General features: G+C 40.5%; 1 protein-coding gene across 1 annotated transcript in view; it reads right to left on the reverse strand.

Moving 5' to 3' along the window:
- ANKRD55 (ankyrin repeat domain 55) overlaps nucleotides 1-18049 on the reverse strand; it is a 130801-nt gene that overhangs the window by 76563 nt on the left and 36189 nt on the right. Inside the window, exons 3-4 of the mRNA XM_021939373.2 lie at nucleotides 10262-10384; nucleotides 2071-2201 (exon numbers count right to left, since the gene is read on the reverse strand). Coding sequence (XP_021795065.2) covers nucleotides 2071-2201; nucleotides 10262-10384 — 254 coding nt within the window. The remainder of the gene's footprint in view (nucleotides 1-2070; nucleotides 2202-10261; nucleotides 10385-18049) is intronic.

Raw genomic sequence — 18049 nt, forward strand, 5'->3', positions numbered from 1 at the left:
CACACGGAGATGGGGGCAGAATTTAAAAGGTGGCACCACATGGTGTCCTGCTGGCAGACTCTCCTCATGCAGCCCCTTAGAATATATTCCTAGAAAGAGTTGTCTGCAAAGGTGTCAACTCTCCAGGCTCCGAGGGTATCCATCGTTATTCACTGTGATTTAGAGGAGCACTTCTTCCCAGTCCCCTGCATAGCTCTCTAGTCAAAGAAATGTAAAATTTTGAATTTTTGAACTTTGAAAGGGGGACAGTTTACTTTCACTACATTCTATGTGCTAGTGGCCGTCAACTTTAGAAACCCCTTCTATTCCCTTCCTCCAACCCCTTATCCCAGTTTTCTCTTTTCTTCAGCTCAGATACTGGAAAAGTCCATAGCAAGAGCAGTTCTTAAGGCATGTGCTAGAAGGGAGGGGGCTAGGAGGACAGCCATATGTCTGTCTGAGGTGTGGGACTTCGGCTAATATGCACAGACCAGTGGCTTTTAAACTTGATGGGCAAGTTTTTAAAAATTGCCTGGGAGGCTGAGATGGGCAGATCATGAGGTCAAGAGATCGAGACCATCCTGGCCAACATGATGAAACCCTGTTTCTACTAAAAATACAAAAATTAGCTGAGTGTGATGGTGCACGCCTGTAGTCTCAGCTACTCGGGAGGCTAAGGCAGGAGAATCGCTTGAACCCGGGAGGTGGAGGCTGCAGTGAGCTGAGATTGCACCACTGCACTCCAGCCTGGTGACAGAGTAAGACTCCGCCTCAAAAAAAAAAAGTAAAAAAATTCCCAAGGAGGTTTGTTTAACATGCAGACTCCCCCAACACTAATTACCCTAGTCCTGCTCCCAGAGTATCTGACTCAGGAGGTCTAGGGTATACCCCTGGTACCTGCATTCGATACTAACGTGAATAAGTTCTGATAACCCTCTACCATCGGACCAGCCTGGCACTTGCATTTGAAACAAGCACCCCAAGGGATATTTACACAAAAGATCTGTGGACCACAGTTTGAAAATTTCTTCCCAGATTTGCATGTGAGTTCTAGAGAGAGGGCACAAATAGAAAATGAAAAAGTAGGCTTTAAAGGAAATCTCTATAAGACTTGGGCAATGCTTCATTGCAATCTATGCCAGCTCATGGCAGAAGAGGGTGGTGTTTGGGAAAGGGAAGTGATTTAATTCAGCAGGACACCTTCAGTGGGGCTGGTCCAGAGTGAATTCACCACCATCAGTGGGCAGCAATAGCAAATGCAAGCTATAGCAAATGCAAGAAGCTGCATTGGCAGCAATGGTGGTCACAGTGAAGATTTCTGGGTGCCTCTCTGGAGAGGAAGAAAATGGATGACCTCCATGTGGTGGTCAGGAGTTGTTTGACATGAGCTCAAGGCACCCCTAGGACCTCCCAAAAGGATTGCAGGAAGAGTTTGAGAGGAGAGGGTCTTGAGAATTTTCAGTAAGGCTTAACCAAGCTTGCTCTAATGTTGGGAAATGCTGAGCCGAATTCTCTACTGGTGAGGACTAGTATTACGACACAGTTGTTAAATTGAACCCTGATTGTGGGCTGAGTCCTCTGCTTGACGTTGTCCCTTTAAGAGCCTGCTATGTCTCCCCTGTTCTCTATCGTCCAGTCCCTCCCACCACCTTCCCCAGTTCTCATTGTTCTCCACATTCCTCAGCCTCAAGCTTCTACTCGACCAATCCTACCCCACAGATGTTAACCGGATCTTCACAGTGTTCCCACCCTGTTGGGATTATTTAGGGAGATTGTTCTTAGAAGCACCAAGTGTGTCCAGAAATATCTTGAGAGAAATTCTGATGCTGTTAAGATAGAAAAGAATGTTTCCCTAATGGCCATATCACCTCTATCTTAGAGGATTGTTAGGAAGATCCAAAATGGCCCAAATTCATGAAACCAACTCTAAGTGGGGATATAAATGTTGAAGATGATTGGAGTAAAGCTTCAAGTTCTAGCTCCTTTAGCCAGCTGCATAGATCCAAGAATGCTCCTCTGCAACTGGGACCCCATAATGACACCCTTAGCCTACCCTGCTCCTTAGACCCTGTGACAGACACAAATCAGTACCAGGTAGGTGGCCAGGCATAAACTTGTGCGGCCATAAGCATCCTGCATGTTAATATTCGCTCCCATCTTCAACAGCAGCTTCACTGTGTCCACTTGACGTCCAGAAACCGCATGCATCAAGGGCGTGCATCCTGGAATGAGACATTTCAACAGCCTTTAAACATATTTGACCCATGAAACTGATGATCAGGCTTCATTGGCCTGTTCATTTATTTTGCTGTTTGCAATACAAACCCAGCTGTTTGTATGAGACTGAAGGGAGATAAAGCTGATTGTTGCTACATCTCTATAAACTATGTATTTTTTTTACTGGCTCTTTACAATCTTTTGCAATTTTGCAATAATTGGCTGAGTAAAACATTTTGGGTAGATGATAAAAATTGCTTATGACTGTGTCAGGGATCAGCATAGTTTAAGACATAACAGATTTATCCTGACTTAGCTTGAACAATGTAGCATCTGGGAGTGCTTTTGGAAAGCCGCTCTATCTGAGATGGGTTCAGCACACTTTCATTGGAGGTGGCGGGTGCTAAGGGACAGCAACAGTGCCCAGCCTTGGATTGCACAAATTCTTGTTGAAAAAGTGGCCACCTGTACTGAAATGCTTCTCTGTTTTCGGAATCAATATAGGCCAAGGCATTTAGTTTTTTGTGTGTTTTCTTCCTGAATAAAAATAGAGATGAAATTACACATTCTGATGAACTTTGCAGGGCTGTTGGAACAAGCCAGCCTCATGAGGCAGGATCCAGGTGCTTCTCATTCCTTCAGGTGAAGAAATCAAACCTCAGATTCACCGCTTGCCCAGCTGAGACTTGTGTAGATGTCTTTGGATTGGAGATTGTGATTCTTCTCCAGATGAACTGCAAGCTATGACCCTGAGACATCCCCGAGAAAGGGTAAATCCCAAGATTTCTGTTTTCACTGAAAGAGCACCGAGTTCAGAGTTGTGGCTGAGTCTTAACTTCTAAGTGTCCCTTTTGCCAAAGTTTTCTTTAATATTTGAATTTGAACATTGCCAGGAGGGAGTGATGAGCTTTGCAGTGCAATCCCTAGGACACCAGAAATTGAGCTGTGGTCGGCAACTCAATTTCTCTCCAATTTTTTTCCTTCTAAAACTCTTTCAGTCATCTGTACTGGGAAAAAGCAGCAATGAAGTGCTATGTCTTAAAATAGTTGCAAAATTTCCTTCCTTTCCCTTCCTCCCTTCCTTTCTTCCTGTCAACAAGTGGTAATTATAACTATTGAGAGAAAAAAAGGACATGCTGCAAAAGGCAATTATTGAAGCAATCTGTGAATCTGAAATACTCAGTAAGTAAAGCTAAAGAATCCCTAGATAGGCCAGGTGTGGTCATGCCTGTAATCCCAGCACTTTGGGTAGGCCGAGGTGGGCAGATCTCTTGAGGCTAGGAGTTCGAGAACAGCTTGGCCAACATGGTGAAACCCCGTCTCCACTAAAAATAAAAAAAAAAAAAAAAAAAAAAAATTAGCTGGGCATGGTGGCACGCATCTGTGATCTTAGCTACTCAGGAGGCTGAGGCAGGAGAATCGCTTGAACCCGGGAGGTGGAGGTTGCAGTGAGCCGAGATTGTGCCATTGCACTCCAGCGTGGGTGACAGAGAGAAACTCCATCTCACAAAAACAAAAACAAAAACAAGAAAAGAATCCCTAGATACTGTTTTCATAAAATTACATGCTATGTCTAGCTAATTTCCATCTATCTTGAGAGCCTGGCTTACATATAAATTTCTTCAGGGAACACCTTCTTGACCCTCCATTGTGAACTGGATGTCCATGTTATAATTTTTCATCATCCTTCATTTTTCTCTAGTAACGCTTTTAATATTTTATAATCATGTATTGATTGAGCATAATCATGTGTTTAAAATTTGTCTCTTCTAAGCTATAAATTCGAAGTGGAAGGAACCACATCTCTCATGCTCATCATTGAATCCTCAGTACCAACCACTGTATCTGGTACCGGGAAGATATTAAACAGCAATTCTGAAATGCATAACCAAATGATTACTGAACTAATTTTTTTTTTTTTTTTTGAGGCACCATCTTGCTCTGTTGCCCAGGCTGGAGTGCAGTGGTGTGATCATGGCTCCCTGCAGCCTTGACCTTCCAGGCTCAAGCAGTCCTTCCACGTCAGTGTCCCAAAGTGCAGGGATTATGGGCATGAGCCACTGCATCTGGCCCAAGTATTTCTTATGTTTAAAATAATTTTCCTGACGTGTCTCTAACTGAGGTTTAGGGAGGAATGACAGATTTATCTCCAAATTGGGTTCCAAAATTTATTTTAAGTTGGTACATTTGTCCTTGTAGAAAATAGAAGGAAAAAAACCCTCAAAATAAAACAAATAAGAGAGTACAGCATTGTTCCTGTATATAAAATTCATATATAAAAGAAAAGGTCTTCCTTAAACAAAAGCAATGGGAAAAGTAACAAAAAACAATAGCAACAACAAAAATAAGGTACTTAGAAATAAATCTAACTGAAGAAGAGCAAGACTTATGTGGATAAAAAGTATAAAACTTATCGGGTGACATAACAGAAGAACTAAACATGCGAAGACATACTATGTTTATGACGGAGAAGACTCTATAATAGAGCCATCAATTTCCTGAAAATGAATCTATACATTCATTGCAGGTCTAATAAAAACTCAGCAAAGCTGTTGTGAAACTTGAAAAAAATCCTAAAATTTATCTGGAAGTTTAAAGTGCCAAAAAAATTTCAAGACAATTTTACAGTAGAACTAAAGAGGATTATTGCTTTTTGAACCAACAAGATTATAAAGCCAAGGTAATTAAAACAATAAATATGTCAACAGAACAGAGGAAAAAGTTCAGGAAATACTTAGACCTATCGAGGAACTCAATATATGACCAAAGTGTCATCACAAATCAGTAGGAAAAAAAAGGTATTCAATAAATGGTGCTGAGAAACTGGCTATACAAAAGGGATACATTAAAATTAGATCTAAAATTCACATCATACATAAATACTTTCCAAATATGAAAAGCAAAATTTAACAACTTATAAAATATATAGACAAATATATTTTATAACATTAAGACTAGTAAGGCCTTACTGAAGAAGACATAAAAACTGCAAACTATAAAGAAAACATTTTATTAAATTAAATTATATTCAAATTAAAATTTTCTGTATTACATAAGATCCCATAAATGAAATGAAAAGGCCAGCTACAGATTGGGAGGTTATTTTAATTCATAAAACCAAGAAAAAATTATGAGCTTAACTAAATAAATAACATCAATAATTGAATCAGAAAGAAATAAACAATGTAGGAGCAATTTGAGAGACAGCAGACACAAACCAATAAACATATGAAAGATTATAAATCTCTCAAATAATTAGAGAATACATATTTCTACATTTCTCAATGACATTCATACGTATTGGATTACCAATTATAAAACATCTGAAATGCCAGGTGTTGTCAAGGATTTGGGGAACTCTTACATACTGTTGGTTAAAGTATAAGTTGGGACAACCAGTTTGGGGGATAAATGTGGCAACATTTCATAAAATTATAGGTGCTCATACCTTATAACCCTGTAATTCCACTTCCAAGTTTATTTCATAAAGAAACTTTCACAGTGATGAACAAAGAGATATAATCAAAGATGATAATGAAGAATTAAACAAGAAATGGCATAAATGAATGTTAATAGAGAAATACATAAATTATGTTAGATTTAGGCAAAGAAGTGTCATAGAGCAATAAAAATGTCCAAGTTAAGTTAATCCAGATCCACTTGAATAAATCTTGAAGACATAATTTTGAGTGAAGAAAGCCAATTGCAAAGATATACACTACTATTTATGTAAATTTTATAAATCAAAATAACAACAGATTGCTATAAACTCAGGAAAAGTAGTCAAAGCAGAAAAACAGAAAAAGGAAAGATACACACCAGCTTCAGAATAGTGGTTAGTTATTTTAAAGGAATGAAGGGAAAAGGGGTGGAATCAGAAAAGGATAAAAAGGGCCTTCAACTGCTCTGTAACTTTTTTCCTTTAAAAAAAAAATCCAAGAAAAAAATTGCAAATTGTCAAAATTGTTAAATTCTGGGTGGTGGGTACATAGCAGTTTGACATGTTATTCTCTGTACTTTGTCTTATGTTTGAAATATTTTATATTTGACATAACATACACAAAATAAAGGGTGGAGCAACTTGGTTAGGTAAGGTGTGCAGGAAGGTAGCCTCAGCATCTTGTGTCCTTAAATGATCCACTTTGCCACGTGGTAAAGTGTCCAAGAACTTTAAGACATCTGCACTATAAGATAAGGAGCAGAAAGAGCACTAACCAAGGACACAGAATATTTGGGTTCCAGTTCCTAGCTATTTTACTAGCTATGAAACTTTGGTTGAGAAACTTAGCCACTTTGAGACTCATTGTCTTGTCCTGGGTGGTGCAAAGTAATTACAGTATGGTTATGAAATTCCAAAAGCAATAATAATAGCTTGTATTTATTGAGTGTTTATTATGTATCAGGCATAACTCTGAATACTCTAGATGTATTAACCCAGCTAGTTTTGATTTTTGTACTGTCTTAGTCTGTTTTCTGTTGCTATAACTGAATACCTAAGACTGGGTAATTTATAAAGAGAAGAATTTTATTTCTTTCAATTCTGGAGGCTGGGATGTCCAAGGTTGAGGGACTACATTCGGTGAGGGTCTTCTTAGTGGTCGGAACTCTCTGCAGAGTCCCGAGGTGGTACAGGGTATCACACGGCAAGGGGGCTCATGAGAGATCACCAAACTAGCTTTTATAACAGACCCACTCCCATGATTACTAACCCACTCCCACAATGACCCATGAGTGGATTAATCCCAATAATCTCCCAAAGGTTCCACCTCTCAACACTACTGCATTGTGGACCAGGTTCCCAACACATGAAATTTGGGGGAACACTATAGCATGTAGCTTGAATGTAGTTGAAATTGGGTATACTGATTCCTTCCACTTTATTCCTTTTCAAAATTGTTTTAACTATCCTAGTTCTTTTGTATTTCTATACACATTTTAGCTAATCTTGTCTATATACACAAAAAATCTTGCTGGGGTTTGGTAGAAATTGTGATCTCCATCTTATGCCAAGATGTCTCCTCAGAATTTGCACTAAACCTGTATACAAATTTGAAGAGAACTGCATGTTTAATATGTTGAGCCACAAACATGTTATGCCTTTCCAATTATTAAGATCTTTGATTTATTTACTTAGCACTTTATAGTTTTCAACATACAAGTTCTGTACATATTTTGTTGTATTTACACCTAAGTGTTTCTTTTTATTGAGTGATTTTAAATGGTATTATAAATTTTTGATGTCTGCATGTTCATTGTTAGTATACAAAAATAAAATTTATGTTTGTATATTGATCTTGTACGCTGTGACCTTGCTGAACTCACTTAGTTGTAGGAGTATGTTGGTAGATTCCTTAGGATTTACTATGAAGACAATCAAATTGTGCAAAAAGTAACAGTTTCTTTTCCCCTTTTTCAAGATGTATACTTTTGGCTGGGCCAGTAGCTCATGCCTGTAATCCCAGCACTTTGGGAGGCCAAGGTGGGCGGATCACCTGAGAGGTCAGGAGTTTGAGACGAGCCCGGGTAACATGGTGAAACCTGTCTGTACTAAAAACACAAAAATTAACTGGGCGCAGTGGCGGGCACCTGTAATCCCAGTTACTCGGGAGTCTGAGGCAGAATTGCTTGAACCCAGGAGGTGGAGGTTGCAGTGAGCGGAGATTGCGCCACTGCACTTCAGTCTGGGTAATAGAGTGAGACTCTGTCAAAAAAATAAAAGATGTATGCTTCTTATTTCCTTTTCTTGCCCTTTTGCACTCATATTACACTATGCTGAATTGGAGTGGTGAGAGTGGACATTCACACCTTGTTCCAGGTCTTAGGGGCAAAGCACTCAAACTTTCACCATTAAGTAAAACCTTAGCTCTAGAGTTTGTTGTTGTTGTTGTTGTTGTTGTAGCAGATACTCTTCCTTATGTTGAAGAAGCTCTCCTCTATTCCTATTTTTCTGAGATTTTTATTATTAATATGTGTTAAATTTTGTCTAATGCTTTTTTTGTATTAATTGATATGAACATGTGATTTTCTGCCTTAGTTGGTTAATTTGGTAGATTACATTGACTTTCAAATATTGAACCAGTCTTACATCCCTAACATCCCTAAAACAAACCCTACTTGATCATGGTGTATGATTCTTTTTGTTTTTGTTTTGAGATGGAGTCTCGCTCTGTCACCTAGCTGGAGTGCAGTGGTGCGATCTCGGCTCCCTGCAACCTCCGCCTCCTGGGTTCAAGCAATTCTCGTGCCTCAGCCTTCCCAGTAGCTAGGATTACAGGCACATGCCACTGTACCCAGCTAATTTTTGTATTTTTAGTAGAGACAGGGTTTCACCATGTTGGCCAGGCTGGTCTTGAAGTCCTGACCTCAAGAGATCTGCTTGCCTCGGCCTCCTAAAGTGTTGGGACTATAGGCGTGAGCCACCATGTCCAGCCTATTTCTGTATATTACTGAATGCTATTTGCTAATATTTGGTTAAGGATTTTTATATCTACATTCATGAAGACTACTGGTGTACAGGCTTATTTTTTTTACATTGTCTTTGGTTTTGATAGTGAAGTAATACTAGCTCATAAACATAACTGAAACGTGTTTTCTCATCTCTTTTTTTGGAAGAGATTGTGTGGAATCGATGCTGGTTATTCTTTAAAAGTTTGTAGAAATCTGCCAGGTGAGGTGGCTCATATCTATAATCTTAGCACTTTGGGAGGTCAAGGTGGGAGGATCACAAATCTCTGGTGAAATAATCTAGTCCTGAAGATATCTTTTTTTGGGGGGATTTTAAAATTATGAAGTCAATTTCCTAATTATAGGGCTCTTCAGATTATCTATTTCTTATTGTCTATTTCTTACTGTTCTGTTTTCAAGTTCGTTAATTCTTTCCTTTGCATCTTCATTCTGCTGCTGAGCTTATTCACTGAGTTTTAACATTGTGATGATTGTATTTTTGATTTTTAGAAATTCCCATTTGGTTTTTCCTTATGTCTTTTATTTCTTTGCTGAGACTTTCTATTTTTCTCTTTAGTTTTAAGCATGTTTTCAATTGCTCTTTGAAGCATTTTTGTCACAGTTATTTGAAAATCTCTGTGAGATAATTCTAACATCTCTTTCATCAGCGTCTGTTGATTTTTTTTCATTCAGTTTGGGATCTTCCTGTTTCTCGGTATGACAAGTAATTGAAACTTGGACATTTGGGGTATTATATTATGACATTCCTGATATTAAACCTTTTATTTTAGCTGACTTCCATGGGCACTGCTGTAAAGGGGGAAGTAAAGGGGTGCCACCTCATTATTGCAAGGTGGCATTAGAAATCCAGGTTTCCTACTTAGTCTTTGCTGGAATGAGTGGGGCTGAAGCCCCATGGCTTTTTGTGGTATTTGGCTGGAGTAGGGACTTATTGTCTAAAAAGTGTTCTGTCTTTCTAGGCTGTTCCTTTCCTGGTCCTTTTGCCAGAGAGAGAAGGCTTTTGTTGTTTTTGCTGCTGTTTGGTCTGTGCCTGTTGACATTTCTGGGTTGCCAGCTTCTTCAGCATCAGCTCTGGGATTAACGAGGCAAAAAGAAAACCCTGGGCACTTACACAATGTCATTCCTTGAGTCAGGAGATCTCAGCTCATCTGTCATTTTATCTCCATCTTCCAGAGTCTTGTTATGTTTATATATAATGTCCAGGGGTTTTAGTTGTATTTAGCAGAAATAATACGAAAGAAATGCATCTACTCCATCTTCTCAGAAGCAGAAATCCTTGCTCTTTGCCTTTTACAGTCACATTTTCTTAAAATCCATTGCTACCAAAAATAGCCTACTCTTTTCGTACCCTTTTCTAACTACTTGACCTATCTACTGAAAACAAACTCAAAATGATGACTTCCTCATAAGAGGCGATGTAAAAGAATCTGGAACTTTGTGTCTAACCCCCTTATTTAAAGAAATACCAAGGTATCTGCACATAGCCACAGTATCAAAATGGCTGGTCAGATATACATTTATTAACGTTGCTCATGTCTGAAGGCCATCTCTAAAAAAAGAGAGCAGAACATTCTGGATTCAAAATGCATACATAGCTCACCTTCACCGTCACAGCATTCTAGGATAGAAGGGTCTTCCCGAATCACTGCAGTCAGAGCATTGACATCTCCATTAGAGGCTGCCTGATAAACCATGGTCAGGTCAACTTCCTCGGATGAGTCACCTTCATGCATCAAACAGACACAATGTTAGTGTGTAGAGCCAGTTCACTGAAAGAATAACAATACCCAAGTCCTCACCCACACAAGTGATTCATTAAAACTTCTCAAGTGAATCCAGGCAGAAGACTGAGTCATCCTGGCCACACACTCCCTCACCACTTCTGAAGAAAGGAGGATCACTCATGCCATTTGTAACACCGCTGTGTACTGGAAAGGAACCTGAGGGATTGGATGTCATTTGAGATTTTCTGATTCTTTCCAGGCATTCAGGCTTCTCGAAGTCAGTGAGCCCAGAGAGGAAAGTGGGGCCCTCATCTCGGTTCTGCATTGCTCTTTTTGATCTGGAGCATGTTCCTTGTACTCTCAATGACTCAGTTTACCACCTTTGAAAGAGACATTGTGCTCTCTGTTTTCTGATCTCCAGATGTAGAGGGTGAGCCGGCCTTTCCCACCCTATTCTGTATCCTGAGGACTGACCCTTGCCGAGTGCTCCACCCAGGCTCCCTCACCCTCTTGCTTGCCCATGAAAGGCATGGGCAGGAGCCTGGTGGGGAGAAGGGAGAGAAGGGACATTTCTTCCTGCCTTCCCCTAGTGCAGTGTTCGGCAGGAGCCACTTCTCTCCCACCAGGAGGCTCTTTCTTGGCAGAGCCAGTCTCTTTCTCTACAGAGTCAGTTTCACTGGGTTCCCTGATAAAACGGTCCCCTCCCACGCTTCTTTCGCTTCCCACTGATGTTAGTCTGTGGAGCTTCAGCATCCCCAGTTCATCCTTTCAGCCCTGCTTCATTTCTGCAAGCTGTCCCTTCATGAAAGTCTCTTCATTTCAACCACCTGGGATTTCATGAGATGGAATTCCCGGAAGAAACAGAACTGTAGGCAACTCCTTTGAATTTTGTAACCACCTGCATTGTGCCTTGGGCACAACTGAACCAACTAATACATGGTCAACGAATGGCTTACGTCTGTAATCTCAGCATTTTGGGAGGCTGAGGTGGGAGGATGGCTTGAGCCCAGGACTTTGAGATCAGCCTGGGCAACACAGTGAGACCCTCTCTCTACAAAAATTTTAAAAAGTAGCTGGGCGTGGTGGTGGGTACCTGTAGTCCCAGGTACTCAGGAAGGTGAGGCAGGAGGATCGCTTGAGCCCCAGAGTTCAAGCAGTGAGCTATGATTGTGCTACTATACTCCAGCCTGGATAACAGAGTGAGACCTTGTCTTAAAAAACAAACAAAAAGGCGACAAGAGAATTATAGATCAAGTGGGGCCAGGCGCAGTGGCTCATGCCTGTAATCCAGGCACTGTGGGAGGTCGAGGCGAGCAGATCACTTGAGGTCAGGCGTTCAAGACCAGCCTGGTCAACTTAGTGAAACCCTGTCTCTACTGAAAATACAGAAAAACAAGCCAGGTGTGGTGGCATGCGCCTGTAATCCCAGCTACTTGGGAGGCTGAGGCAGGAGAATTGCTTGAACCCGGGAGGCAGAGGGTGCAGTGAACCAAGATTGCACCACTGCACTCCCGCCTGGGTGACAGAGCGAGACTCTGTCTCAAAAACAAACAAACAAACAAAGAACTGTGGTTAAGTGAGCACAGGGAGGACTGGGAGGTGAGTTCTGCTCAAGAGGGGGCCTCCAGGGAGAGGCTGTGCTGATCGACTCATACACAGTTCCTCCCATGCACGCCTCCTCTGCCCCGAAAGCATAATATTGTCCAGGGAAAAAATATGTGTGTAAGAAAACGTTTTTTGGCCAAGTGCAGTGGCTCACATCTTTAATCCCAGCACTTTGGGAGGCTGAGGTAGGTGGATCACCTGAGGCTGGGAGTTTGAGACCAGCCTTCCCAACATGGAGAAACTCCATCTCTACTAAAAATACAAAAAATAAGCTGGGCATGGTGGCGCATGCCTGTAATTCTAGCTATTTGGGAAGCTGAGGCAGGAGAATTGCTTGAACCTAGGAGGCAGAGGTTGCAGTGAGCCGAGATGGTGCCACTGCACTCCAGCCTGGGCAACAAGAGCGAAACTCCATCTCCAGAAAAAAAAAAAAAAAAAGAGAAAAAGGTTTTTTTAAGTTGTGTTTTTCTGCTAATGTGGACATTATGTCAAAGATACTTTTTAGTTTTCAGTTCTAATTGATCTTTAGTTGGCAGTGGACCTAACCCTTTGCCTCGGTTTCTCTGTCCCAGTATTTTTGGGAAGTCATAAGTGACTTTTAGCCGGTTGACCTGTCTGTCCCCAAAGGAACTTGTTATTGGAAATATTTCATTTATGACAACAAACTGTTTTGTAAAGTGAGTGGTTGTTCCCTAACTTATTTTGTTGTTTTCGTGTGTTTGTTTTAGGCGGACTCACTTGCACATTTGCCTGGGGGCCAGAAGTGAGAGAGGAGGAGTGTCCAGGTCAAATGCTACTCCTGTGATGAGCACAAGGACTATGGAGCCAGACAACTTCAGTATCAGTCCCAGTTTGCACTGACCAGCTGTGTGGATTTGGGCCATCCCCTTTCCAGGCCTTCGTTTCTTCATTTTGTTTGTTTGTTTGTTTGTTTCTTTATTTGAGACAGGGTCTCGTTGGTTAACCCAGGCTGGAGTGCAGTGGCGTGATGTTGGCTCACTGCAGCCTTGATCTCCCAGGCCCAAGTGATCCTCCCCTCTCAGCCTCCTGAGTAGCTGGGACTACAGACACGCACCACCACGCCCAGCTAATTTTTGTATTTTTTGTAGAGATGGGGTTTTGCCATGTTGCCCAGGCTGGTCTCCTAACGATCCTCCCACCTTGGCCTCCCAAAGTGCTGGGATTTATAGGCGTGAGCCACTGTTCCTGGCCAGTTTCTTTGTCTTTAAAATGAAGGTAATAATGATGATAATTATGACAACTACCTACCTCGCTTATAAGTTTGTTGTGAGGAAAGAAATAAGTTAATATTTAATTCTGTGTGCTTTCAGAACAAGGCCTGGCATATAATAGTGTATATATTTGCTATGACTATTGCTACTTAAAAAAATTTTTTTTGGTGTGTTTAGAAAGCATTAGAAATCTGGGACATGTAGAGAAAATAGTCTCTTGTTGATGATGATTAGACAAAGACTTCATAAATTGCACAGAACGTTAATCTCCATTAGGAAACTTCCCAGGACTCTAGACATTTTAAGATTTCTCACAATATATTTGGGCACAAGAAATAGGGCCCAGAAATAGGACAAAAATGGAGCTGGTATCTGGTTGTGTGACCACAGCCAAAGATGCTGGTGGTATCACTTCAGGAAGAAGATCCTGGTGGTAGGCTGAGGAGCTCTGTGTTTAATAGCCTGTTCATATGTTATATAATGTGCCTATATAACAGACATAAATGTATTTACAATCCATTCATCACTGAGTGCATTAAAATATGCAAGGCACATTCATCACACTGTTGACCACATACAGCTGAGAGAAACAATGAATGCATTGCCTGATAGAATTATGATCCCCAAATATCTTGCCAGAAATCTAATTAGATGGTGTTTAATAGGGCTAAACGTAGAGTAACATATTGAAAGACAGGACCAGCTGATTTCCTAGGCCAACTAAGAATCCCTAAGCCTAGCTGGGAAGGTGACTGCATCCACCTTTAAACACAGGGCTTGCAACTTAGCTCACACCTGACCAATCAGGTAGTAAAGAGAGCTCACTAAAATGCTAATTAGGAAAAAACAGAAGGTAAAGAAATAGCCAATCATCTATCACCTGAGAGCACAGCGGGAGGGACAATGATCGCGATATAAACCCAGGCATTGGAGCCAGCAACGGCTACCCTCTTTGGGTCCCCTCCCTTTGTATGGGAGCTCTGTCTTCACTCTATTAAATCTTGCAACTGCACTCTCTTCTGGTCCGTGTTTGTTACCGCTCGAGCTGAGCTTTCGCTCATGTCCACCACTGCTGTTTGCCCCTGTCACAGACCCGCCGCTGACTTATATCCCTCTGGATCTGGCAGGGTGTCCACTGTGCTCCTGATCCAGCAAGGCGCCCATTGCCGCTCCCAATCAGGCTAAAGGCTTGCCATTGATCCCTCACGGCTAAGTGCTCAGGTTCGTCCTAATCAAGTTGAACACTAGTCACTGGGTTCTAGGTTCTCTTCCGTGACCCACAGCTTCTAATAGAGCTGTACCACTCACCACATGGCCCAAGATTCCGTTCCTTGGAATCCGTGAGGCCAAGAACCCCAGGTCAGAGAACACGGGGCTTGTTACCATCTTGGAAGTGGCTCACCATTTTGGAAGTGGCCCGCCACCATCTTCGGAGCTCTAAGAACAAGGACCCCTGGTAACAATATCTTAGTCCACAAAATATCCAGTTGAACTAATTGAAGGGTGGTTAAGTATGTAGTTTTTGCACTCAACTTCCCCTCTCCCTGTTGATAAGATTAACCTGTTTATTCTCTAGGGACTACTTCCTCTCCTCTTCTAGCCCTCAGGCTGATTCAGTGGAATTGACTATATCCCTGGTCAGGGGCAGAACACGTGGCTTAGAACTAAGCCACTCAGCACTAGCATTATCCTGGCCTTGGAGACTTACTCAGGGATGTGACCCAATTAGAGCCCATGGCAAGCAATGATACGTTTGATATATTGACTGGGGTTGTCGAGAACAATACTGTCACTTTATTCTAGCATCCATGAACCTGGAAGCCACCTGGTGACATATTTCTCTTACCGGAGAAAGGTGGAGAGCTTTTCCCTGCCCCCTACACCTCCCCCCACCAATAAAAAAGAAAAAAGAAAAAAGAAATATTGGCCTAGATCAATGTCCCGAAGCATTTCCCCAGTGTTTTCTTCTGGTAGTTTCATGTCTTATATTTAAATCTTTAATCCATTTTGATTTGACTTTTGTATATGGTGAGGGATAGGGGTCTAGTTTTATTCTTCTGCATATAGATATCCAGTCTTCCCAGCACCATTTATTGAAGAGACTGTTCTTTCCCCAATGTATGTCTTAGTGGCTTTGTTAAAATTGAGTTGACTGTAAATGTGTGAACTTGTTTCTGGAACCTCGATTCTGTTCCATCGGTCTACGTGGCTGTTTTTATGTCAGTATCGTGCTATTTTGGTTACTATAGCTTTGTAGTATAATTTGAAGTCAAGTAATGTGATGCCTTCAGCTTAAGTCAATTTACATAGATTTTGTGTATTCATTTGGATTTTCTTTATTCATTTGGATTTTCTTTTTAATCACTGAAAAAGTTCTGACCGATAAAACGTTTTAAAAAAGAACTTGGAGTTTTAGTTGGAAAATTAGCTGTATAGAAATAAACAGCGTTGTAATAAATTAGGAGGAAGTCTGGCTGAATTACCAAATCTAGTAGCCATATTGAGGGCAGTGATAGGCCTTTTCCATTCTTAACTGGTCAGTGTCATATTGAGGTCTATGGTCTCAATTAAACAGGGGTATAGTGGCTGGAGAACACTCAGAGGTGAGTGACTAGAGGTATGAATGGACTTTAATCAAGTCACGTGAAGAATGGTTGAAGGAAATAAATGTGTCTACTCTGAAGATTATTCCATGGGGTCATGATAGTAGCCTTCAGATAGTTAGAGTTTTTTTTTAATTAAAAAAATTGTGCAGGAGGGTGAGGCAGGAGAATGGCGCCCCCGGGAGGTGGAGCTTGCAGTGAGCCAAGATCACGCCACTGCACTCCAGCCTGGGTGACAGAGCGAGACTCCATCTCAAAAAAAAAAAAAAAAAAAAGAAAGAAAAAAATTGTGGTAAAAGATACATAAAATTTGAAATGTTAACCATTTAAGTGTACTTACAGTTCAATGGCATTATGTCTATTCACACTGTTGTGTGACCATCACTGAAACTCATCTTTTCATCTTTCAAATCTCTGTACTCATTAGACTGTAACTTCCCATTCTTTCCTGTCCCCAGTCCCTGGAAACCACTATTCTACTTTCTGTCTATTAATTTGACTACTAAAGGCACCTCATGTATGTGGAATCAATAACGATTGTCCTTTCGTGACTGGCTTATTTCACGTAACATAATGTCCTCAGGGTTCATCCATGTTGTAGAATGTGTCAGAACTGTCTTCCTTGTTAAGATTTAATAATATTTAATTGTATGTATGCATCACATTTTGTTTATTCATTACCTGTCAATGGACACTTGGGTCATTCCCATCTTTTGGCTATTGTGAATAATGCTGCTGTGAACATGGGTCTACAAATCTTTTTGCATTCCTGCTTTCAATTCTTTTGGGTATATACTCAGAAGTGAAATTGTTGGATCATGTGATAATTCCATTTTTAATTTTTGAAAGAACCACCATACTGTCTTCCAAACGGCTGCACCATTTTGTATTTCCACCAAAGTGCACAAGAGTTTCAATTTCCCCATTTCCTTGCTAACACTTATTATTTATTGTTTGGTTTTTAAAAAAATAATAGCCATCCTAATGAGGGTGAAGTGGTATTTCATTGTGGCTTTGATTTGCATTTCTCTAATATTAGTGACAGTGAGCATTTTTACATGTGCTTATTGGCTATAGGCATATCTTTCAAGAAATGTCTATTCAAATCTTTTGCCCATTTTTGAATTAAGTTGTTTGGCTTTTTGTTGCTGGGTTGTAGGAGTTCTTTATATATTCTGAATATTAAACCTTTATCAGGTATATGATTTGCAAATATTTTCTCTCATTCTGTGGGTTACCTTTTCATTCTGTTGATAGTTGATGACAAAGCTTTTAATTTTGATGTAGTCTAATTTGTCTATTTTTTCTTTTGTTGCCTGTGCATTTGATGTCATAGTCAAGAAATCATTGCCAAATCCAGTGTCATGAAGCTTTTCCATATGCTTTTTTCTATGAGCTTTACAGTTTTAGGTCTTATGTTTGGGTCTTTGATTCATTTTGAGTTAACTTTTATATATGGTGTAAAGTAAGGGTTCAAATACATTTTTTTCCATGTGGCTATACTGTTTTTCCAACATCATTCATTGAAAATAGTATTGTCTTAGTCTGTTTCCTGCTGCTATAACACAATACTATAGACTGGGTAATTTATAAATAAACTTATTTGGTTCATGGTTCTTGAGGCTAGGAAGTCCAAGGGCATGGTGCCAACATGTGGTGAGGATGATCTCATGGCAGAAGGGTGAAAGGCAGAAGTGAGCATGCGAGACAGAAGAGGAAATCAGGCCAAACTCATTGTTTTTATCAGACACCCATGCCAGAGATCTCTAACGCACTCCTAATATAACAATATTAATCAATTCATGAGAGCAGAGCCTTCATGCCCCAATCACCTCTAAAAGCACCACCTCTTAATACTGTTACAATGACAGTTAAATTTCAATACAACTTTCAGTGGGAACATTCAAGTCATAGCAACTATTCTTTCCCTATTGAATGGTCTTGGCACTCTTGTCAAAAATCAGTTGACCATAAATGTATGGGATTATTTCTGGACTTTCAGTTCTATTCTGCTGATCTATATGTCTGTCTGTATGCCAGTACCACACTGTTTTCACTACTGTAGCTTTGTAGTAAGTTTTGAAATCAGGAAGTGTGAAACCTCCAACTGTTCTTTTTGAAGATTGTTTTAGCTATTTTGGGGTCTCTTGAAATTCAATATGCATATTAGGATGATTTTTCTATTTCTGTAGAAAACATCATTGGGATTTTGACAGAGATTATT

This window comes from Papio anubis, chromosome 5, assembly GCF_008728515.1.
Source record: "Papio anubis isolate 15944 chromosome 5, Panubis1.0, whole genome shotgun sequence".
Lineage (NCBI taxonomy): Eukaryota > Metazoa > Chordata > Mammalia > Primates > Cercopithecidae > Papio > Papio anubis.